Source organism: Enhydra lutris, unplaced genomic scaffold, assembly GCF_002288905.1.
Source record: "Enhydra lutris kenyoni isolate GAN:26980312 unplaced genomic scaffold, ASM228890v2 scaffoldscaffold8, whole genome shotgun sequence".
NCBI classification, from domain to species: Eukaryota; Metazoa; Chordata; class Mammalia; order Carnivora; family Mustelidae; genus Enhydra; species Enhydra lutris.
The window spans coordinates 5,759,358-5,783,090 of NW_019154092.1; the positions used below are offsets into that span (position 1 = coordinate 5,759,358).

At 46.2% G+C, this 23,733-nt stretch overlaps 2 protein-coding genes across 3 annotated transcripts in view; both read right to left on the minus strand.

Moving 5' to 3' along the window:
• Window positions 1-218: 218 nt before the first annotated feature.
• The window catches only part of LOC111142441 (G protein subunit alpha L), a 136,716-nt gene continuing 113,201 nt past the window's right edge, over window positions 219-23,733 (minus strand). For both annotated transcript variants that reach the window (XM_022495576.1, XM_022495577.1), the window contains exons 6-12: window positions 12,457-12,511; window positions 10,978-11,051; window positions 10,370-10,428; window positions 9,701-9,821; window positions 7,302-7,432; window positions 4,976-5,043; window positions 219-1,175 (exon numbers count right to left, since the gene is read on the minus strand). In XM_022495576.1, coding sequence (XP_022351284.1) covers window positions 1,029-1,175; window positions 4,976-5,043; window positions 7,302-7,432; window positions 9,701-9,821; window positions 10,370-10,428; window positions 10,978-11,051; window positions 12,457-12,511 — 655 coding nt within the window. In that variant the 3' untranslated portion in view covers window positions 219-1,028. The remainder of the gene's footprint in view (window positions 1,176-4,975; window positions 5,044-7,301; window positions 7,433-9,700; window positions 9,822-10,369; window positions 10,429-10,977; window positions 11,052-12,456; window positions 12,512-23,733) is intronic.
• On the minus strand, window positions 18,349-21,024 carry LOC111142443 (charged multivesicular body protein 1B). The gene has a single exon (XM_022495582.1). The coding sequence runs from the start codon at window positions 20,913-20,915 to the stop codon at window positions 20,316-20,318; it is 600 nt and encodes a 199-aa protein (XP_022351290.1). The 5' UTR covers window positions 20,916-21,024; the 3' UTR covers window positions 18,349-20,315.

Here is a 23,733-nt window from a genome sequence, read left to right on the forward strand (position 1 = left end):
TGTGACTAATTCATGTGTATAATTTATATGTGTGTGTGTGTGTATATATTTAATCAAGGATATTTTTAAAAGTACTAACCTGATAAAATAGTCTAAATCCTACAGATACCATTCTCTTTTTTAGAGCAAGCAGCAGGTAATGCTGACATTTAGCTCTTCACGATAAAAACACGGTTTCTTTACAGATAGAGCCGTAATCAAGGCACAAGGACCTACAAGGACTTTTGAAGGAGTTATATAAAATAATATTACATTTGGTGGTCTGTACAGTTATAATAAACCAGCCATAAAACAACAACAACAAGGTATGGAAGGAGACTCTTGTCCAAGCATAATCAAAGTCTAGAGAATCATTTGGAGACAGGACAGCGGTGGATGTGGTAGGTTTTCTGCCTAAATGTAAAAGGCTCCAAGTAGGTCCAATGTAATGCCTGAGGTCGGCAGCGACTCAAAGAGGACTGAAAAGAGGGTTTCCCTCCACTCTGTGACTTGAGGTCTGGCCTCGCTCTTGGGCCGACTCAGCTCCGAAAGGGAGGCCACTTATCCACCTGACCGCATCGTTCCCCTGCTTCTACAAACCTTGCTTGATAATTCGGAAAAATGGCCATTGCTCCCCCATTTATAAAGCTCCCACTGAATCAATAAAGCACTGAGTGGATGAATAAGAGGGGCCCTCGCCCGGACAGACTTCACTGCAGCACCCCACTGCGTGACAGCGGTGGTCTGCAGTGACACAGATGGGTACAAGTGGGGACGCTGGGGAAGGTTGTGCTCAGTGAAGAGGAAAGCTACAAACCAAACCCGAGGGGAACAGAGGTAGCCAGAGGCTTGGTGGTCACACAGGAGCGAACACAGAACAGGACAGGCGGCAGCTGGATGAGACTGGGAACTGCCTACTTTTGACCACGGCTTGGGGGTGACAGTGCTGGAGTAAATGCTCCACCTGGCAGGGTGGCCAGGGGAGGCGGGGAGGGCAGAGAGAAGGTGCGAGAAGACGCGCCCCCTCCCTCCTCCCCGCCAGGGCTGCCTCACAAGAGTTCGTACTGTTTGAGGTGCATTCTCTGGATAATGTCACGGCAGTCGTTGAACACCCTGCGAATGTTCTCGGTGTCCACGGCGCAGGTGAAGTGTGGGTAGCAGTAATGTTTGCCATCCCCTGTGGCTGTGCTGATCCTCTGCAAAAAAAGAAAGAAAAGCTGTCTGTGCGGTGGGGCCCTGGCTACCACACCCATGGAGTACGTGGGAACACTGGCACCACCACCCCATTAGTTCTTGGAGAAGGATTTAGGCAACTCTTTGACCAAAGTTAAGAGGATCTGGGGTTGTGGTGTGTTTGACACAGGAACATTTAGCTGTAGGCACTGCTGGAAACTCAAAGAAACTCACACTTACCTCTGCCTACAGAAACTTAGGGTTCAGTTGGGATAGGAGACACCTTCAAAAGATGGCCACTGAGAGAAATCAGGGTAGAATTTTCCAGAAATGAAGGTCAGTCCTAAACTAGCGCTATCAAACAGAACTTTGTGCATAATGGAAATATTCTCTATTCGCCTTGTCAGTACGGGAGCCACTATTACTAGCTGATGCAACAGAGATGGATTTTTTCATTAAATTTGATTAAGTTTAAATATCCACATATGACTAGTGGTTCCAGGCGGATTGCACATTGGTCACGCTGCCTCCTCCTTCACCTAGAACTTGAGTGTTTCCTGGCGGTGTCCCCTAGTGAGCAGTGGGAGGTTCTGTGGGAGGTTCATGGCTTTTCTCCCAGAGGAGAAAAAGCATGGCTGGTCATGATTCACAAGGACATCGTGGGGTGACATGCCCAGTGCACTGAGAAACTAAGTGGGCACATGTGGAGAGAGCCTGTCATGGGCTGAACTGTGTCCTCCCCACACCAATTCATATGCTGACATCCTAACCCCCAGCACCTCTGAGTGTGACTATTTGGAGACAGGATCTCTTTTTAAAGAAGTAATTTAAGTTAAACAGTGGTCATGTGGGTGGGCCCTAATCCCATAAAACGGGTATCCTCATAGGAAGAGAGGAGATTGGGACACTCACACACGAGGAAAGGCCATGTGGAGACGCCAGGTGAAGATACAACGAGAAGGTGAACATCTACAAGCCAAGGAGCGAGGCCTCAGGAGAAACCAATCCTGTTGACCCTCTGATCTCGACTTCTAACCTCCAGAAGTGTCAGAAAATAAATGTTGGGTAAGCCCCCAGTCTGTGGTGCTTTGTTATGGCCGCCCCATCTGGGGAACGCAGAGGTCATGTGGAGCTCTCTTCATAGGTGCCCACAGGGATCCCTGCACATCCTCCTTGTCCCTCCCCACCAACCCAACCCCTCTTCCTGCAAAGCATCTTGGGAATCAGCTGTTGGAGAGATGCTGAGACCCCCAGCTGGGCTGTCTAACGATGTTCCTCAGGTTATGAAAGTCCTTCTGGGAGGACTTATTTTTAGCAATAGTCAGGCTTCTCTTGAGCAATTACAACTTTTACAAGACCGATGGACCCTGAAATGTGTGGGTTAGGTAGAGGGAGCCCTGCAGCTCTCGGGGAGGGACGGGCACCTGGGGAGGAAGCACGCAGTGGGTAAGAAACAGGCTTCCTTCTGTACTAATGGGATGGCTTGTCCCTGCCTTGGGCAACAGAACGTAAGCCAGAGCCACTCCAGAGCGTGCTGCAGTCGGCTTATCTCTAACTGTTTCCTAGCATTTCTAAACTTTTTCATTTTAAATGACAGAAATGAGCTTGTCAAGGAAAGCTGGGCCATTACAGACTCTGCCTGACTGGCGGGAGATGATGTTCAAGGTAAAACGGAGGGGAGCTCATAAAATACCAGGATGAGAAGCCCAGTTAAAACACACAGGCTTCTACCAGATGCCAGAACATCAAGACACAGGGTACAGGATACCAACCTCATGCTCTACCTTTGAAACCTTCTGCTCTAAAAGGTTTGGTGCTGCCTGCCCTGAGGGCCCCTCCGGCCCAAGTCTGGGCATGGTGGGCTTGTGGGTGGTTTCCAGTCTGAGGGACAGGACCACCTGAAGATGATAAGGGGAACACTGGGGACTGACCACCCAGTCCTCCCTCCCTCCTGGCTCCTGGCTCTCTCCATTCTGAGTTCCTCCCACGGGGAGATGATTTGGGCCTTTCCGTTGTGGGAGGAAGTGACCCTGACTGGGACAAGCCTCCTGGTGGCCAGCGCCTTACTCACGGGAGGACATGTAAGGAGGCTGCTCAGACAGCGTGTGGCCCTGTCTCACCGAGGGGCTCTTCTCATCATGCCTTCCCCTCTCTGCCCAAGCCCACCTTTCCCTCCTCAAGGCCAGGTCCCCCCATCTACCTCTCCCTCTCCATGTACAGCCCTTATTCCCCATCCCATCTCAGGGCGTTTTATGGCCAAAGTTACTGTTTTGCCTACACCTGCTCTGTCCAGATTCAATACAGATCAACAACCGTGTCTGCAGCCCACCCTGCTTCCTTCAAAGTCTGGGGTCAGGGCTCCCAACTCAAAACTCTTCAGATGACTCACTGACCCAGGCAAATTCCACCATTAAAAAAAAAAAAAAAAAGTCATTAACCCCCTAGGCTTTTATTTCCCTGGCTTGCAAACTGTACACGAGCCAGACTACGTCCATCGTTAGAGAAGAAAAGATTTCTTCGCGACCTCCCCATGGTAGTGGCACGGCCATTCATTTTGGGAGGGGGGACCCCTGTTTCTAATCTTTACATGGCTATTGTGCACACTTGGTTACCTTCCAGTTCTCATCAGAACAGCATTTTATGGGACACTCTGTATGTGCTTTTCTATTCTATGGTCTTGCAAGATGTTCCTCAAAAAGGGAGTCTGTGATACCCTACAAACAAATTCACCTTCTTGAAGAGATTCGCCATGCACACGGGCACAGCAAAGGCTCTGACAATGGAGAGACCGGTCTCACTTGATTTACACGGCATCTCCCCGACTCCCTCACCGCAGGACCCTTCCCGGTGTTACCTGTTAACCTCCGGGGGAAACACTGTGCGTCAGAACTCACTTTGGGGCCTGGATTTCCTTCTCCTTTTTACTTTCACACTCAGTATGTGAGGCAGGAGGCCACCCAAAGGGGCCGTGGTGGGAAGAGGATAGAGAAAGAGGTTCCCCTGGGTCAGGCGGGGCCCGATGTGGAGCACCCCACCCCCACCCCCTGCAGACTGGGAGGACTTCCGCCTCTCTGGAAGCACGTAGTCCCTGTGTCCAGTACTGTCGGGCACTGCTGGGAAAATGTCCTTGGTGTTGTGGCATCTACTACTTTCAGTCTAGTAAAAACTCCCAGCAGTTACATGCTGCACGTTATTCAAGAGACTGTGGATGGATGGACGGATGGATGGATGGATGGATGGATAGATGAATAAAGCAAATGCAGCAAAATTTTACCAATTGGTCACTTTGGGTGAAGAGTATCCAGAGGTTAATTGTATAAGTCTTTTACTTCTTTTTTTTTTTTTAATTTTATTAACATATAATGTATTGTTTGTTTCGGGGTACCACTGTGGGAAGTCTTTTAGGTTAGTTTGAAATCATCTCAAAATAAAAAGTTTGAAAAAAGAGAGAGATACTGGAATTTGTCTGCATGTCTGAATTAGCCTCCTAGTGGTGAATGAAGGGAGAGGTCTGTCAAAGGTCTCTTTCATTTTAGAAAATGCAAAGGAACACAGTATGGCTCGTCTCCGTGTCATTCTCTGGGACCTTGGGCACAGTGGGAGAAGTGCTCCCTGTTGTTGCTTGGAAGCTGTGTGACCCGAGGTGAGAAGTCCAAACTCTCTGAACCTCGGTATGCTCAGTGGTGAGAGGAAGCAACACCTCCCCTCATCTCTCATAATTTGGGGGGGAGATTAAGTGAGATCATGAAAGGGTAGGTAATATGTAAATTGCAAAGAACACTATAAATAAGGTGGTAGGAAGACAAAGAACGAAAGAGCTTACCAAAAACAGGTCTCGGATAAAGAACTTAGCCCGGGTCACCTTGGGATCTTCTCCTGCATCTGGTGTTGCTGTGAAAATGACAAGTGGAATTCAGTTTAAATAGCATGAAACAAAGATCCAACTCTAGGGAAAATAGAGGAGGAACCACAAAGTTGGGCTGCAGCAGACTCATAGCACTAAAAGGCGCCTGCAGGAAGGCAAAAAGCTAAAATGTAACTTTATTCCTCTCCTTTAGCTCTGACAAAAGTTTTGTTTTTGGTGGTAGGGGAGGACTCCCACTCAAGTAAAATGAAAGCACGCCACTGGGCACTGACCAATGCCACAGCTGTCATTCCCTTCAGAGCTCTGGTGAGAAAGAAGGTTCCAGAGCCTGTGGTTTTAGCAGTGGTTGTGCTCATCTGGTCTGCATTCTGTTTCTTTAGCCTTGTTTTAGGGAAGACCTCCCATTCGCTGTTCCTACCTTCTACGAAATCAGCTGTAGTGACCTGATTCGCCCATGCAGATTTGGAACTCATGGGATCATTCGATATTTGCTGTGACCCCTGAAATCTACTTTCCTTAGAATCTAGGCTTCACTGCATGTTTGCATTACTCTCTTCTCTGTTGCAACTACTGTGATTATATCATTACTCACATGAGCAGGTGATGGGGAGGGCTACAGGTGTGGAATCAGGCTTGACCTGCAGACCTGCCATGCTTGGCCCAGGCAGGTGCCTTGGGTCAGGGCTTGGGCCCCCCTGAGGGGAGGGAGCGGGCAGGGAGAGGAGCACAGGAGCCATGGAGGGTTGTGGTGGGGAACCCAGCTTGTAATATTTCCTGGCCAGGCCAGGTTTGGCCTCAGCTTGTGGTGAGATTAAATCCATGTTGGTAGGGATCAGAAGTAGGGCTGTGGTTGTGTTTCAGAAATATTTTGGCAGAAATTCAGAGAATGTTCTGGCAAGTTGAGTGAGCAGTGTAAGGGAGCCTAGGCAGGACATTGTCTTGACCAGATCCAGAGCTGGGAAGAGGCGAACGAGGGCCAGGACCAAGATGGAGAGGAGGGAAAGAAGGAAGAACACATCACAGTGGATGCCTGAGTGTTGACTGTCCAGGGTGTGGGGCATGGGGGCCTCACTACCTGGAGAAGAAAGAAGGCCCGGCTCACTGGAGGCCATAGTCCAAGGTTGAGAGGGCAACGTCCACCCAGCTCTGCTGACTTCTCTTAGGGGACTGGCCCCCCCGCTGGCCGAGGTTAGCGCAAGGATCACCATGGATCTTCTTCACATCTTACCTGAGTTTCCCTGAGTTTCTAGGACAGTCCCTTTCGTTCTGCTTTATCTAGTTGGGGTTTCAAATTTTTAAGAAGTGGTATCATTTTGCCACAAATAAATCCCTCCTACAAGGTGGCCCAGAGGGATTTATTTGCAGCAAAATGAACTGAGGAGCAGCAGTGGGAAAGGGGTCTGCCCGGTTCAGGGCCTTGTGGGATTTAGCACTGATAGGCTCCCACCCAGTCCCTGAACGCGGCGGGTGGTTGACCGCCCTGGTGGTGGTGGCCAAAGTCATCTCTGGGGACAAGAGAGTTAGACATGGTGGCTGAAAGCGTGGTCTTGGACATGAAGGTTCAGAGGCTGCCTGTCCTGGCAGGCTCTACCTGACTGACCTTGAACAAGTGACACCCTCTCTTAGCTCACTTCCACAGGAAAGCATGCCAATAACAGAAAGGGTTATTCTAGGGTTACAGTGAGGGTCAAGGTCGATGTAAAGGGCTGACACACTGCCCAATTCACGACAGACCCAACCAAAACACCAGGAGACAGAACTTAATTCAGCCTATGACAGACGTTCCAAAGCGTCCTGTTTCCTACTGCACAGTTGTTTTTTTTTTTTTTTTAAGATTTTTTTTTTTTTCATTTAACACAGAGAGATCACAAGTAGAGAGGCAGGCAGAGAGAGAGAGAGAGAGAGAGAGAGAGAGAGAGAGAGAGGGAAGCAGGCTCCCCGCTGAGCAGAGAGCCCGATGCGGGACTCGATCCCAGGACCCTGAGATCATGACCTGAGCCGAAGGCAGCGGCTTAACCCACTGAGCCACCCAGGCGCCCCCTACTGCACAGTTTGAATGGAAAGTCAAACCTTGACATTTTTACACATGGAATCCTAAATGGGACATTTTAATATACTAGTACTTTAAGGTAAGGCAGTAGTCCAGAGGATTGATTCAAATTAACTGAAATTCCCTAAAATCATTGAAACTGTTTGAACTATAGTAATAGGGGTATTAAAAAAAACACAACAACAACTGATCAATCAATCCTTTTCCTTAGGAAAACTAGTTTTGAAATCTTACCATCTTCAGGAACAGTATAATTTGCATACTCTGGGAAATAATCTTCAATTTTTGATTTCCCTGCCAAGACTTTTTCTGCCAGCATATCCTGTTTGTTCAAGAACAAGATGATAGAAATGGTCCGTAACCACCTGAAGAGAGAAATAAACATACAAAGTCCACATCCGCTAGTATGTGAAAGTACCTGTAACACAGGGGTCACTTGCTGAAAAGAACCACATTGTCATCTTCCTGATATGTATAGGAATTAGAATTGATATACCAACCTCATGGACCCCCACTCCAGCTGCAAGCAACACATTCTTATAATAAGTAAACCTTATTATAAATAAATACTGATAGTTGATGTAGTAGTTCAGTACTTTCTTTCTTTTTTTTTTTTAAAGATTTTATTTATTTATTTGACAGAGAGAGAGAGAGATTGCAAGTAGGCAGAGAGGCAGGCGGGGGGGGGTGGGGGGAAGCAGGCTCCCTGCTGAGCAGGGAGCCCGAAGCAGGGTCCATCCCAGGACCCTGAGACCATGACCTGAAGGCAGAAGCTTTAATCCACTGAGCCACCCAGGTGCCCCATAGTTCAGTATTTTTGAATTCATCTTTACTGGGAATGTAAATTTACTGTTACCAAAGCTAAGATTTATTTATGGAATAAATACACCTCGATTTTAGAGTGCAGTTTACTAATAAAGGGTGGGAAAATGAGCCGTTGGAGCATTACTAACAACAAGGAAATACATGAGTCATTAGCTAATCACACAGAATGTAATTTGTAGCTGGCTCAGTTCTTCCTGTGCTGAGTCTGAGCAGGCTGAGGTTCTCCAAAGGTGGAGCAGGACGTTAGACTTCAGTCAAGACCTCGGCAGTGGACGAGCTAAGGGGAGGAGGGTCTCAGGTACAGGGACAGTGAAGGATGGGAAGGTTCTCTTTTATTAAACAGACAGAACAGGCTCAAGATGAACTCAGTACGTGCATCAGCAAAGCCTTTGTAAATTCTATTATTTCCAAGGAATCAAGCTGATTCCTTGTGCACAGGAATCTTATTATGAAGTAGAAACACAACCCATTTTTCCTCCAAATGGAAATAGCTTTACTGTTCCTTGTTATAAAGAATCCAGGTAAAAATGAATTTTTAGTTATAGAAAAATTAATATGTAGGGAAAAATAAAACATAATTATTATTAGAGGCAACTATTAGAACTGCTATGTTTTTACTTCCAGGTTTTTTCCTACCCTCAGACATATTTATAAAAACAAGATCATGGGGGCACCTGGGTGGCTCAGTGGGTTAAAGCCTCTGCCTTCGGCTCAGGTCATGATCCCAGGGTCCTGGGATCGAGCCCCACATCGGGCTCTCTGCTCAGCAGGGAGCCTGCTTCCCCACCCCTCTTCCTGCCTCTCTGCCTACTTGTCATCTCTGTCTGTCAAATAAATAAAAAAACAAAAAAACAAAAAAAAAAGATCATGGTATTTTAAAAACCTGCTTTTTCACTTAACAATATTGTGCTCATTTTCTCATGTGTGTATTTATGTATATATAAATATATATAATATATTCACATATACATTACATTCACATATTATACTTATATATTTATATATTATATATGTATATATGTATATATTATATATGTCAGCAAGTGACATATATAAATATATATTTAATTAATATAATATATTATATATATACATATATATTGATATATATATAAATTTTTAATGACTCCAAAGTATTCTTCCATATACCCAGTATTTCCTGACACTTTCTTTCTCATTGTCTTAATACTATACCACTGAGAACAGTTGTTGAACACTTTTGATAGAAATACTTCTCTGATAAACCAAATGTTTTGCAAGTTCAGCTTAATGTTTCCTGTCGTCCTTGGCGATATTTCTTCTTAAATAGTTCAGAAGATACTTTGAAATTTTTTTGATACTTTGATTTTTAATATTTTTGTGTGTATTGTGTGTGTGTATGCATTTGGTGGGTATTCCCTTCTAAAATAATGACCCTTTCCAACAGTAGCAGTTTCAAACATGATTATGCTGTGCTTCTGACTGTAGGGGATCTTCTAGAGATGATCTAGTGATGTGTGGGTGGTACTTTCTAAACTTCAAAAACCAAACAAAACCAGTTTTGAACTCTAGATATGATCTTGAGCTTTCAAAGCAGATATTAAAATTTTCTTGACAAATCGGAGTGTCCTCAAAGAACACTCCTCTTATTAAGTGTGTCTATATCTGAGATGGACACAAAGAGGTCCTGCTAACAGTTCTGGATTTATCAGTACGGAAAGAATGAATATATCTGGGTTATAAGAATGACAGTGGGCTGAGTGGCATCTTTTTCATAAAGGAACATTTGCCATTTCCAGAGGCGCAACTGAATTTCTGATTTTTATCACCTGTTGTTCCAGATGCTTTCAAAGAGGTCCAGGGACTCTCGGAGCCTGTTGGTGTTGTTATCTTCCCGAATAACCATGTTGTAGCTGCTGCAGGCCGCCACGTAAATGATAGCCGTGACGTCTTCGTGGGAGAAGAGAGAGAAAGGGAAGAGCCTCCGTTAGACAGAGAGCCACTGTGTGGTCATGACAAAGCCCGAGTCCAACCGCTCCTCGTTTTCACCCCGTGATTATGAGAAAGACTTAAAGAAGCACCGTGTGTCCAACTGGTGGTTTCCGTGACACACCTGTAGGAGCTCGTGCGAAATATGAAGCTGGGATGCTTCCATTCCTTTTTTTAAATTTTAATTTTTAAAATATTTTGTTTATTTATTTGACAGAGAGAGACACAGTGAGAGAAGGAACAGAAGCAGGGGCAGTGGGAGAGGGAGAAGCAGGCTTCCCGCCCAGCAAGGAGCCCTATGTGGGGCTCGATCCTAGGACCCCGGAATCATGACCCGAGCTGAAGGCAGATGCTTAACAACTGAGCCACCCAGGTGCCCTTGGATGCTTCGATTCTTGATTAGATTCACATTTAAGGCAGGTAATGGATCGAATTCAAAGCAACTTAAGGGCAGCAGCGGGAATGAGTGTAGGACTCCATCTCTAGTCTTGAGAAAGCAGAGCAATCACCATTAAAGCACTGGATCCATTTTCTTCTCTCGTCCCTCTGGCCACCCACGTCGAACATGCTGTGGAGGAACACAAGGACACAATCCCGTGAGGCGAGACCTGCTCTGTGCCTCTCCTCTGCCGTGGCTCCCGGCCCATGGCCCTGCTCCCCGTGTGGCCATGGCAGACCGCTCGGCCTGCTCTGAGGTTCTGCATCCCTGCCGGGCCCGGGAGTCCACACCCCGCTGTTTCTGGGGGTACAGTGCTCACCCTGCAGTCACCCGGCCGGCCTGGGCCTCTTTTCTCAGGACGGCCTACACAGGACACCCTCCTGCCTGAGCGGCTGCTGTGGACCGACCCAAACACTGCTGGAGTGTCCTCACCTCGGGTGGCTGTGGCTCCCACCTTCCTCCCTGCCCTAAATTTACTGCTTCCCCTTTAGGGCCACGGAGTCTGTATGGACGTATCCAGAAGGGCAGTGAGGCACATCTGGGATGACTGGAGCCCCAGGGCCCATGGGGGAAAGGCTGGACTCCCGACCCCGTTAGGGCCCCAGCAGGCAGCCAGGGGTGGGGGGAGGGGGTACGTCTGGCCTCCCATCTCTGGGAGGCCTGCTCTCAACGACTTACTGAAAGTTTACTTTGTCCACTTGGAATCGGGTCTCGAAAATCCCTGATGTCAGGACTCTGCATCTGAGAAGGTCCTGAGAACAAGAAGACAAACCAGATGGCATCACTGTTCTTCGGAAGGAAAGCCCTGAATGCAACCACAACCATAATAACCAAGTTTTTTCCTTTTCTTTTCTCTTTCTCTCTTCCTTCCTTTTTTTCTTTTTTTAAAGATTTGACTTATTTATTTGACAGAGAGACACAGCGAGAGAGGGAACAGAGGCAAGGGGAGTGGGAAAGGGAGAAGCAGGCTTTCCACTGAGCAGGGAGCCCGATGAGGGGCTGGATCCCAGGACCTTTGGGATCATGACCTAAGCCCAATGCAGACGTTTAAAGACTAAGCCACCCAGGCACTCCCCAAGTTTTTCAAATAACCATTTCTTCCAAATGTGGGAGAGACAATAATACTTAAAAAGTCAAATAAATGTTCTGCCCCCACCCCGCCGCTGCCCCTCAAGCAGAAAGTCACAATTAATGTACTGGTTTGGTCTTAGAGTCTTAAAAGCTGTACTTTTATTTTCTTTGGGAATTAAAAAAAAAAAATGACTTCTGTCCGGGTCCCAGGATGTCCTGTCACAGGTGCGGCTGACATGGGGACCCTGATGGGGCTCTGTGGCCGCACCTTCCCGGAGAGCCGCCTGCTCCTGGTGCCTGCCTCCACTTGGGTGAGAAATCAAGGGCTTGATTGCTCTGTGGGGTAATTTTGAGCCCTGGGGTCAGCCTCACAGAGACGTCAATTTCAGGGGAGACAGGAGCTCAGGCCTAAGAAGAGAGAGCCTCCAGGAGGGGCCCCAGCTAAGGCCCTTCAGGGGGACACAGACCCTGGGGGAGTCTCAGAGGAGCAGTTTAAAGGGAGCACCCAGCTTCTTTGGAGTTCAGTAGCTCTAGAGGAGCCTGGGGGCGGGGCTCCTAAGCTGAGCACTTCAGGGTGATTGAGTCTCTGCAGATGCCTGATGGTCAAGGGTTGGGGGGGGGGGGGCAAAGAAAGTTCCTTCCTGCTACTTATAAAGGGGCTGCGGGGCGCTATAATCCAGCTCAGCCCAAAGACCGAACTCTGAGTCACACCTGTATATGTGAGCCAGGCCAGGGCTCAAAGCACAATGGGCAGAGGGGACGAAGTTCGAGAAGCAAAGGTTGAGCTCTCTGTGGACAGCTCCAAGAGGACTGGGAACTGCTTGTTCCTATTCCACAAATAAGATTATTTCCATATTGGCAGTTTAGAAATCTGGTAAATTTTAGAGAGCTAAGTCAGGGCCCGAATCACAGGGTATGGTAACTATACCCTGTGCACGTGCAGGGGACAGTGGACACAATTGCAGGAAGTGGCTGCTTTACGGATTTCATGCCTTAAGCCATTTACAGATAATCAGTGACTAATAGTGAGGGTTCCCTGAATCTCACCAAGTTAAAGCAGGTGGCTGTGGGCTCTAGCTCACCTACCTGGTCTGTGGGTGTGTAGTCCACCAAACTGACACTGTCGATTCTCTCCAGGAAGCTGAAAAGAAAGCCAACACATGCTCAGAAGTGTTCTTGGGGGGCTTTCTCCTGGACAATGTGCCAAGGGGGTGGGATAGTCACAGCAGCACAGGAGGGCAGGAGCCAGTGGGGGACCTGGGGTAAGTTCTGCTTTTCTTTTCTTTCCTTTTTTTTCTTTTCTTTTCTTTCCTTCCTTCCTCTTTCTCTTCCTTTCTTTCTTTTTCTCTTTCTTTCTTCTTCCTTCCTTCCTTTTTCTCTCTTCCTTCCTTCCTTCCTTCCTCCCTTCCTTCCTATCTCTCTCTCTCCTTTTCTTTCTTTCTTTCCTCCTCTCTCTCTCTCTCTCTCCCTCCCTCCCTCCCTTCCTTCATTTTTCTTTTTTTAACCTCTGCTTTCCATCTTTCCTCTTACCCACAGTTGGGGGTGAGGGGCTACTCAGACATTGGGAAGGGGCACGGGGCCTCTTTCGAGGCTAAGCTAGTAGCAGAAGACCATGTTGCAGTGCAAATACAACACGGGAGCTCAGAGACGTTCTTTTAGCGTAACAAGTTCCTAATAAAGTCCCAGAGTCATGTGCCTGTGTGCACCCATCACCAGGCTTGATCTGGTGTGGGCACCTGGAGGGACACACGGAAGGAGGGAGACGAGAGTGAAGGGAAAGGAAATCACGTCATATCTGTGCATGGAAGAAGATGTGGACGCAAGGGGCCCCATGGGTTCGTGCTCTCCCTCCTCACCTAGAGGCCACCCTGGCCATCTTAGCGAAAATGGCGCCTTGTCTGTCTCCACCCCAACCTTGCTTTATTTTTTGACGTGGCACCTACCGTGGCCTGACAAGATTCGCATGTGTTTGTTTTACGCTTATTATCTATTTCTTCCTCCAAAATGCAAGAACCACAGGACAAGTCTTCATCCTGTTGGCCCGGGTATCCCCAGCACCTAGCACAGGCCTGGTCCCTGAATCTTTGTTTGTGGAATAAATGTCTGCTCCCCTCGTCCTCCTGCAGCAGGTGGCTGAGAGGCCCAGCCCATAATGGACACTGTGGAGATTTTCAAAACACAGGTGGACATGGGGACTGGTCACCTGGTGAGCAAGAACTACTTCTGGAGACAGAGGGGGCAGCAGGGGCTTCAAAGGGAAGGAGAGCATATAGGGGAGGGAGGTGTTTGAGGGGCTCCTGATCGGGGGTGAGGCTCCAGCCCTGGGGAGAGTAAATGTGTCCCAGACTAAAGGGACAGGGCTGACTTCCTTGCCTGTCCAATTCAGCATGGTTTGGGTTCCTTTATTGAAGTCAAGTGTTGATGGGCCTTCCTCTAATGCTCTAATGCTTGTGGGCATTTGCACAGTGTAGAACAGGTGTCACCTTCCCATCTCCACATGCTCCCTCCACCAGCCTGCATGGCAGGCCCATGAGATGCTTCCAGTATGGGAAAGAGGGAGGCCAAAGACACATTAAGATCACCTAATTCCCTTGGCCATTGTATCTCCTTCCTCCTGGAGAGCTAGAGAGAGCCCCCAGTGTTCCAGGATGGTGGCCTGGTGCTGGGGTGACATTTTGACCGGTGACATTTCACCTATGCATCCTTGTGCACAAGGGCCAGCAGCTCCACAGCCAAGGCCTCCCTTAGAGCTGCAATAGAGGTGCCTCCTGGCGCAGGTAAGCCACAAGCAGAATGTTGGAGGAAGCAAGAGGGGGTCTGCCGACGGTAGGGATTTCCTGTCAGAGACAGGAAGCAGCAGGAGGACAGCATCAGGAATGAGGTCATTTCAGCTATGGTGATGGGGGGTGGGTATGTGATGGCACCGCCCGCCATGGGCGTTGTCAGAGAGTCATCTTCTGGAGAAGGACTGCAGAAGGATGGCCGGGTGGCAAGGCTGCAGAGAGGCCAAAGGGACCGTGATCTGCTTGGGCCTCTCCAGAGTGGCTACCGTGAGCCCTGGTAGGTGCTGCTGTGTGCCTACCAGAATGGCGGTGAACTGGTTGGGGACAAAGCTCGTTCTCAAGGGGGAGGAGTTTGGACAGAGCGCAGACAACCTGGGAGCTGGGGGAAACACGAGAGGCCCCAGGGGGGGTCCGGCTTGCTTGAGGCCTGGTTTGAGAGCCATGGTGTAGTTTGGCTCAGTCGTTGCTGGCCTTCAATTTGGCGGAGTGGAGAGCACCTCCGAAGTACACAGTGAGTTCCTGACCATCTAGCAGGAAAGGGGCAGAAAGACCCTTGTGACGGAGTGAGAGAGTTTTCAGCTCCTGGAAAGGGGCTCTGGTCTATAACCCAGACAACCAGGTGGGTCCGGTGGGGAGATGAGCTGCTTCCCTTACACGACATGGGCTACACGAATTTGATTCAGAGATGGTCTGTCCTCTTGGCAGGAGACCTATAATACTGAACATGCGATACGGAAACCGATCATCTCCGAATAACTGGGCTAGAAAATTAAACTAAATATGGAACCCTCGGCTATAGTTAGAGTTTAGGAAGCAACCAATTTCAAACAGGATGCAAACAGGGTGGAGGTAGGAGGGTGAATTGATTCAGATGGTAATAACTAGTACAAGTAGAAACAGTGAAACGTGGTGAGAAAAACACATCAAAAGTTCTTGATAGATGTGATTAGAGACTGCCTTCCAAAGGAAGCGGTGGGAGTACCTCACAGAACACTATTAAAAATAAGAGGCTCAGAGATGCCAATGACAAAGGCAAAGATGTCAAGTTTGTTCCCATCCCTAATCTCCAGGATGGATATTCAAAGTTCCTTCCGGCTCTGATACTTAATGATCTAAGCGAGACCCAAGAGGCATCGATGAACATTTCCAAGGGTCCCTTCTGCATCGTTACTGATACTGAATGGTATTGTGAGTTCATGCATTTCAAATTTGTACAATGAGAATAAAATGTGAAAACTCCCCCCTGAATGTGAATGTGTCCCCCAGTTCTTTGAAAGACCATCTAGGGCATAAAGGAATGAAAGAGAATCTATAGTAGTAGATTTCTACCAGCTTTTTGCCTTAGTCTCTGTTGGTTCACTCGGTGCATTTTCCAGCATGTTTTAGAAGTACTTCAAATTGGAGCTCCTAAGATAGTATCTACAGAGAGATGAGTTCTAAATTTTGTAGGACTACATTTTAAAGGGTTAGTAAAATCATCTTCTTAAATATGCCACTGCCTCTTTAGTGGAAAAATTAACCAGATTAAAGAATCAAACTTCCAGAGGGTTCACTCACACTAGATATGGATTTGTAAGATAATACCAAGCTTTAACTATAAAAAATCACCATAGTGAGATGGACTCTATAAAAAAGTAGTTAAAAAGCAATTTACTTTGATTTTTTCCCCATTACTTCCTGCTACAGCTGAGGATAGTCATATTTGTAGAAACATTTTCATTCTTGTCCTTTAGATCCCCCTCTGCTTGATACTGGCACAAAACAGCATTTATTGTTTATTTCTCACCTGCCGTCCGCTACCCCACTAAAATGACTCAAAAGTCACAGACTTCTTATAACCAGGAAGTTGATCATGAGGAGGGACCAGGGATCACGAAAACATGAAAACCATTCTGTTAAATACCTTTAAACGATGAGATCTGAGAAAAAGCACCAACTAAACGTAATTAAAAAGTATCCACGATTATTTTGTTTGTGACAATGTAGCAAGTTGGAACTCTGTCTAAGGTTAATAAGAAACTTCTCTCAGTGTGTTGCTGAAATTTACTTCCTAATGCTAATGCACATGATATAAAACTACTATAGAGGAGAAAAACATTATCCCTGCAGTGACGAAGTACCAAGCAATTCTGCTGTGTTTGTGGCAGGTTAAGATCCATGCTACTTTGAAGGGGGTAGGTGCTCAGACCAGGACCAGCAGCATCAGCACCTGTAGACCTTGGGGATGGGGATTTACAGCTGAGCCATATCCCCAGGTGGTTCCGAGCTGCAGTTTCCCTGGCGACTCAGGGAACCCTGTGCATGTTGAAGTTTGCAGAACACCTTTCCTCTGTTTTTCCTGCCACCCTGCTCTAGGCTCTACCTCGCTTCACCTGGACGATACAGCTTTTGATGACTCAAGCTTCTGTTCCTTTCCCTTGGGGTAAAGTTCCTATTTTCAACCTGGCCTCCAAGCCCTTCCCAACTGGCCAACCTCTTCGCTCTTTTTGATGTCTTGACATTGAACAAACCCTCCACTCCTTTCAAATCCCCATATGGCTCTGGGCCTCTCCGATCTTCATGTAATTCCTACTTTTCCTCTGAAGCCCCAGATTCAACCTTACCTCCTGCAAGAAGCCAGTTCTAACCACTAGCAACACCGATTCCCTTCTCTGTGTAGTTCATGTTCATGATTTGATTAGCGTGGGCTCCTGCCTTATACTGTGACTTACTCCCTTTTCAAAGTCAAGGTATAAAACATGGCATGGGTGTCAAGTGCACTAATCTTAAACGTTCATCTTGATGGCTTTGTAACATTTGTATATGCTCATGTCCATTTTTCTCGTTACGTGTATGGTTTATCTGCCTAACTCCTGAGGACTGTTTAAGGCAGAAGTGTGCCTTTTTTTTCCCCCCTCTAGAAAGAAGCCCCAGATAGCCAACATCTGATATACTTTAGTTTAAATCTTTTACTGTGTTCATTCTGAATAAAAACTGCTGAATCGTTTGTTCTGCTACTATTCAAGAGGGAGGGATGGTGTATAAACCTGGAAGACCAGGAGTAAACATTTCAATTTGGGGAAATGCTCTGATGAAAAAGGACACAGTGCTTCCAAGGAGACACAACAGCACGCTGGCTGAGTGCCCATTGCACCCGTTAACCCACTGTGTACGTTGTCATTAGAGAACTCTAGGCATCACCGTGGTAAGAGCCCCAAGGGAGCTATGCATTCACGCCAGGGACACGATCAGGAGCGAGCTGAGCTGGGTACCACACCAGGCCCAGTAATTGTGACAAAGACAGACGTCGTTTTACCATCTAGTCGTAGAAAAACAAACCTAGGTAAACGAGGTGGGTATTTTACTAATGTGTCAAGTTGATTAAAAAAAAAAATTACAGGTGGTTATTCATCAGTTTATTCAATGTCCACTGGCTTGTAGCTTTTTGCCAATAGTATTGAAGGTCTTGAGCTTTGGATTTTGGCTATAGAAATGCCTCCTAGAGAATGGTGTGCATATTACAGAGGAAGCATCTGCTTTATGATGTGAGATTTGTTTGGCTAACTTGAGACTATGTTCAGCTTATCAGGTTATCAGACTGGTGCTTATTTTAGGTGGCTCTTTGCCAAATCAAGGACAAAGGGTAGGCAATGCAGTGTACAAGACTCATAGCACACCTCTATCTGAAGGGCACACATATGCATTAACACTTCCAGAACAAACAGCTTTAGTTAAGACTTTTCCAATGGCACATGTATCATCTGAACTAAAATAAATAGTTCATAAAACTATATCCCAAATCCATGTTAAAACTGTGCATGTGAAAGCAGAAAATAAAAAAGAAATAAGAGTAAAAATTGTACTAGTGGCTGTATGGAACATTAACTATATCCTCGGTATGTTTGATTTGAGCATTTTATAAATTTTATCTATCATCAGTCCAGGTTAGTTTCTTTTCTTTCTTTCTTTTTTTTTTTTTTTAGCCCAGGTTAGTTTCAAGATGAGGGCAAGAATCTTGTTGCCATGACAAAACTATTATGGTAAAGAATTAATAGCTAGGGTTTCTAGAAATATACGTGGACATTCCATGTTAACAAAACAGAAATTAAGGTGGTAACGGGGAGTTTGGAAAGATACCACACTTTCTGAACCAAATCTACCTCTGAATTTTTTTTTAAATAGTTTTTCAAACAGGATGCACACTCATGCAATAACATGCAATCTAAAATGATTTATTTGACAAACTTCTGTGGCTTACATTTCAGCATTTCATCAACTGCAAAAGTGAGGAAGTAATTCATGGGCCTGGTATGTTTTTGAAAATATTTATGGTTCATAAAAATGTACATTCATATAGTTTGAAATGAACATATTTTAAGAAAGTTCAGGCATATACAAGCATTGTTTAATCTCACAAAATATATTAATTTTGTTGGGAATATTTGTACTATAAAAGGGTCTTTAATTTACCAAAGGTTTGAATACTAGCTATATCTTAAGTTGTAATTATTTTTTCCAGTCTAAAGAGGGGTTACAACTCATGCTATACTGACATAGCTGCTTCTGTGCAACCATGTGGATGACAAGAGACACCAAAAGGGGAGAGTTCTAGAAAGAAGATACAGGGAGGACAATCGACAGGTGTCCCTTACGGAAAACTTTGGAACAACACCCAGTCAGTTATAAAGACACTTAAGTATGAGGGTCACCCTCATCTGCATATACCTGTTCATTTTTTTTTTTTTTAAACACACTCATTCATACTGGAAAACATAATGGTGACTAATTTGGTCATGAATATTTCAAAGGCCTTGGAAGAGTCCCTTTAAGTTATCTTCCAAAACACTGTAATTCTTGTACAGGGAAATCTACCAGTGAAGGAAAGGGGAATTTGAAACATCCTGAAGTATTTGACTTGGATTAATCTACTTGCCCAGGCAAAGCCTCCATGTTTGGAGGCTATGAGAAAGTGGTGGCTACGGGCTTTACTTTGCAGCCAGAGAATACACACTGCTGTTCCAGAAAGACGAAAGACAGCACAGATGGGCTCTAGGCTTGGAGGGTCAACCCTGGTGTCCCATTCTGCATATTGCCTTCTTCCCAGACTTCCAGCTGGCTGCACGTATATTTAAGTTATTTGCATGGCTAAATAAAACATCCAACTTCTATTTCTAAGGTTTTTCTCAACAAGTTGTTGCTTTAAAAGAAAATAAAAAATGCAAATATAATTAGAACTTAAAATGCAGTTCTAATTTTATATCTATTTTTGGTTATTAATAATTAAAGAAAACCTACAAACACACCACCCCAGGGTTTTCTCAAACCAATCAACAGTTCTTTGGCAATGTCAGAGTCATATGACTGCCATGCTAATTAACATACTTTATGACAAGTCTAATTAAAGTGTTGAAATAGAAAAAGAACTAAAAATGTGTTCAAGATGTTCATTTGAAACTGTCATGTTCAACTGTGTCTTTTGGAAAAACTCTTTAGTAAATGAAAATATAAATGAGCCAACAGATTTTTCTCATAATAAATGAAATTATGTGGCATTTTTTCCAGTTATAAAAGGAGAACTACCACACAGAAAATCTGCGGAACATAAACAGCAAGAAGTATTACGCAGAATGCCCTACCATAATTTTAGTATAAGTTACCAGAACAGATCAATAGAACAGTAGTCTGGATGTGATGGCAAAGAAGAAAATATATACAGAAATAGAAGTGTCCGTTAAGTTGAATGACGTATTGATAGCCCTGTAATCAATCTAAGTAATCATTCTCCTCTCTGTAATTTTTATGCACCACCTGTCAATTCTAGATATTACCAATTACACTAGATTAAAAAAAAAGTTCCACTTTGATAAATTCAGGCAGAAAACGGAATACACGGAACAATAGTTTTGACCAAATTTTTGAGAAAGATTCATACACACCAAATTCACTAGTTCTGTTAAGAGGCAGCTATAAAAATACACATCACAAGCTATACGGAACTTTAAAATCCAGTTAAGATGGATTTTCTTAGTGTATCTGGAGAGCACTGTAAACCCAAAGGTAGAAGCATCTTAAGAGCATTTCAGCATTCTTGCATGTTCAGTTTCTACTGTATAATATCTCACTAATATACAGAGCATATGAGAAGGTGGCTACGGTCAGGAAACCTCAGAATGGGTTCTGTCGTCACACCTGATCCCGCAGGCGGGCCAGTCTCTGGGACAGTTCATCCTGCTCGGCGGAAGCCACGCTAGTGCCTACGGAGCCGGTCTGCCCCTGCGGCAGCTCCATGTTGAGGTCTAGGCCAGCCTCGTCTGCCATTTCCTGGAGCAGCATATCCACTTGGTTCTGGGGAGTGGTCAGCGTAGTCGTGCTGCTCATCGTGTCTTCCATTTGCTGCGTCTGGACGTCCAGCGTCTCAAACTGGTGCTCGAATTTGTCCATCAGAGCAGAGATCTTCTCCAGATTCATAGTCTTCAACGTCGCATCCATCGACTTAACCACACCGGCCATCGACTTGGTCACCTTGCCCATCGTCACCGCCGTCTGGACTCGGGCAGCCACCGCATCGACCCGCGCACTCATTCTCAAGAAATTCACCGCCTGGTTCTTCTGGCGAATGGCATTTTCGGCGTGTATCCTCGCCACTTCCATGTTGCCCTTCTGAATGGCCTTTTTAATCTTGGCCTTTTCGGCCTTTTCCTCCTTGTCGCATTTTTTGGCACTCCTGCTGAGTTCTTTGGCGGCGAACTTTAGGTTGAACAGGTGTTTCTCCATGTTGGACATAGTCGGACGGTTCCTTAGGGTCGGTGGCCAGGGCCAAAATGAGCTCGGAAGAGGGAGAAAAAGGTAGATCCGGTCCCGGCTGCCGCTCCTTTGTTTTGGTCCCACTTCCTGTTTCTGCCGCGCGCGGCGCAGACGGTGACGTTACAACCCGGCGCCGGGGTGGGGCCTGCGGGACGTGGGGCGGGGCCATGGGCGGGGCCTAGGGGACCAGAGAGCCAGGACACGTCCCTGGAGGCGGGGCGCGGACCGGACGACGCAGACGCGGGTCCGGTCGCTCTGGACGCTGTGGTTGTCGGTTAGGGCTCTCGCTCTCTAAGCCCAGTTTTGAAAGTATTTATGCATTAGTAAATTCACAAAAACTAGTGTCCACGCACACCTGGGAATATATCCATCGAAGCAGGCAGGCTGTGTCTAGAACTACGAGTAAAAAAATCTCTGAACTCCAGCCTGGCAGGCCTTAAGGTATCTGGTGAAAGGGCTGAAAAGCAGCAAAGCGTCAACTAGGTTTGCAGACTAATGCTTTCTTTATTTGCATGGGTAACTGCCACTTTCTCAGGGGACCCTGAAACCGTGGATCAATAAATCACTGACAAAACAAAACAGAAGTTGCATCATTGACTTGCTTGGAGTATTCGGATACTCTTTTTACGGCAAGGGATGAAAATACCTTCACAACCGTGGACCACCATATCCTTCCCGCAGCTCTCAGTTCAGCGTAGAGATGTGTCGCCAGCAACGATCATCCAAAAATCCTTCTGTGGTTTAGTCATAAAAGGAGCCATCTTTTGCTGACACAATTCTATCTATTTGATGTTTTATAAATATCCAAGGAACTTCACTTACAGTTAACTTTGACAGGCTACACTGTCATTTTAAATCATGAAGGCAAAGAACGATGAAGTATTGGGACCCACCCCCACTGGGATACATCAAACTGTCACTTTAAAAACTCAGGCTTTCAAATGGCATCAGCGTGTGCTGTAGTTTTTTGTTTTCCTGAAAGATTCTTCAGGTGCACACAATAACAAAATACAAGAAGGCCCAACCTGCCCTAAGGAGCCAGGCTGAAAATGAATACTGAGAGCTAATTCTGTTCAGAGAAAATTTTCATTCGGCGTCTCACCAACCATCTGTTTCAGTTTCCTGTAGTAACTTGCCAGCAGTCTTGAACCGCAGAGTAAAGGAGTGCTGGTGCCCCTTGTATCTTCTGAAAACACAGTGCTGATTATATGGCTCACTTGCTCCAAAACCTGGGCATAAACGCTGAACTTCTCTAGGAGACATACTGGGTCCCCCACCTTCTTTCCTTTCCTTCCCCTATGTGCCAGTCAAACCAGACGGAAGCATGGAAGTCTAGGATCATTTGTGTCATTTGACCAGTGTGGACAGTGAGGTACACTCGATGCTCCTCTCTCTGTGTATACTTAGTCCCTGCTGCCTGGCGTTACGCCGCATTCATCTCTGCCTATTGAGATCCTGCCCCTTCTCAAAAGCCACCTTCTCCACGAAGCCTCCCAGGAGCCCTCTCCTCTGGGCCGCCCCTGTACCCTGTGTCTCTGCCCTAGCACACAGGGCATAATTCCTGATTCAGGGCCTGTGGGTTTGAGGGCACCTACTGTATTATGAAAACCCAGTGGGCTGGATGCTACGAACACCGCAGATTTACTGGTCAGGAAACTGCAGCACAGAGAGCAAAGCAACAGGCCTGAGACCACACACCTGCTAAGCGTTAGAAATAAGATTCTGCGGAGACAGCGAGACCAGTAATAAAACAAGGCGGAGTCCAATCGGTTAACAAAAATAAAAGACTAACCATCTTTGGCTTAAAAGAAGCTGGTGACCTAGCTGTTCTTTTGAGAAGACTGAGGAATTGCATTGACTGCAAGGTTCACGTGACCTAAGTCAGGTGATAAAAGCAACTGACAAGCCCTGATGGTACAGTCATCGACAGATGGCCCAGCTCCTCTCTGGGCTGGGGTGGAGTTCCAGAAGCCGTATTTTCAGATACAGGACAGCCAGGAACACAGAAGAGGCCAGACTTGCCTTTGGCCAGTCCTCCTCCTTTTTTTTTCTTCCTGAGCTCAGGAGTAGCAGTCCTCAGGCCCCGTCCTCTTCTCTCCCCTCTTCTCAGCCAACCCCATTGCGTTCAGTGTGATCTATAGCTAACAGTCTCACTTCTACACTTCTAGAGCGAAGTTTCCTTCCGTGTTCCTGTATCCCCAACTGTCTCCTGACACTGGAGAATTTTGGGAGCCAGACTGTTTGGCAACTCCTTCAATGGACTGAATTCAGTCCTAACCCCCAACAGAGGTGCTTACATGGCACTTCTGTCCCTGCAGTTGTTCAAGCCACATCCTTAGGAATAATCCTGGACAACTCCCTTCTCTATACCTACATTCTGTCACTAAGTTCTTCATTCTTTACTTCCCATCAAGGGTGAACACCTTCAGGGTCTGTTTCTGACTAGCATGCTTTCTTTCTTGCATAGCTAGCAAAGGGGAGATTATTTTGAGTTTATGAGAGATTTTCAAAGGCAACTTTGGTCCTGTGGCAATTCTGACTGCACGTGAGAATCTTCTGGACTCATTTCATGGTGCAAAGAAAGAATACAGACCCTCCTTGATTTACGGTATGCTACATCTCAATAAACCCACTGTACGTTGAAAATATAATTTGAAAATGCATTTAATACACTTAACCTAGTGAACATCATAGCTGAGCCTCGCCCACCTTAAACATGCTCAGAGCACTCCCATTAGTCTACAGTTGGGCCAAATCCTCTAACACAAAGACCATTTTATGATCCAGCATTGACTAT

Bases quoted from the DNA above. Each gene is read 5' to 3' on its own strand.
- LOC111142443 (XM_022495582.1), bottom strand. From the start codon at position 20,915: ATGTCCAACATGGAGAAACACCTGTTCAACCTAAAGTTCGCCGCCAAA.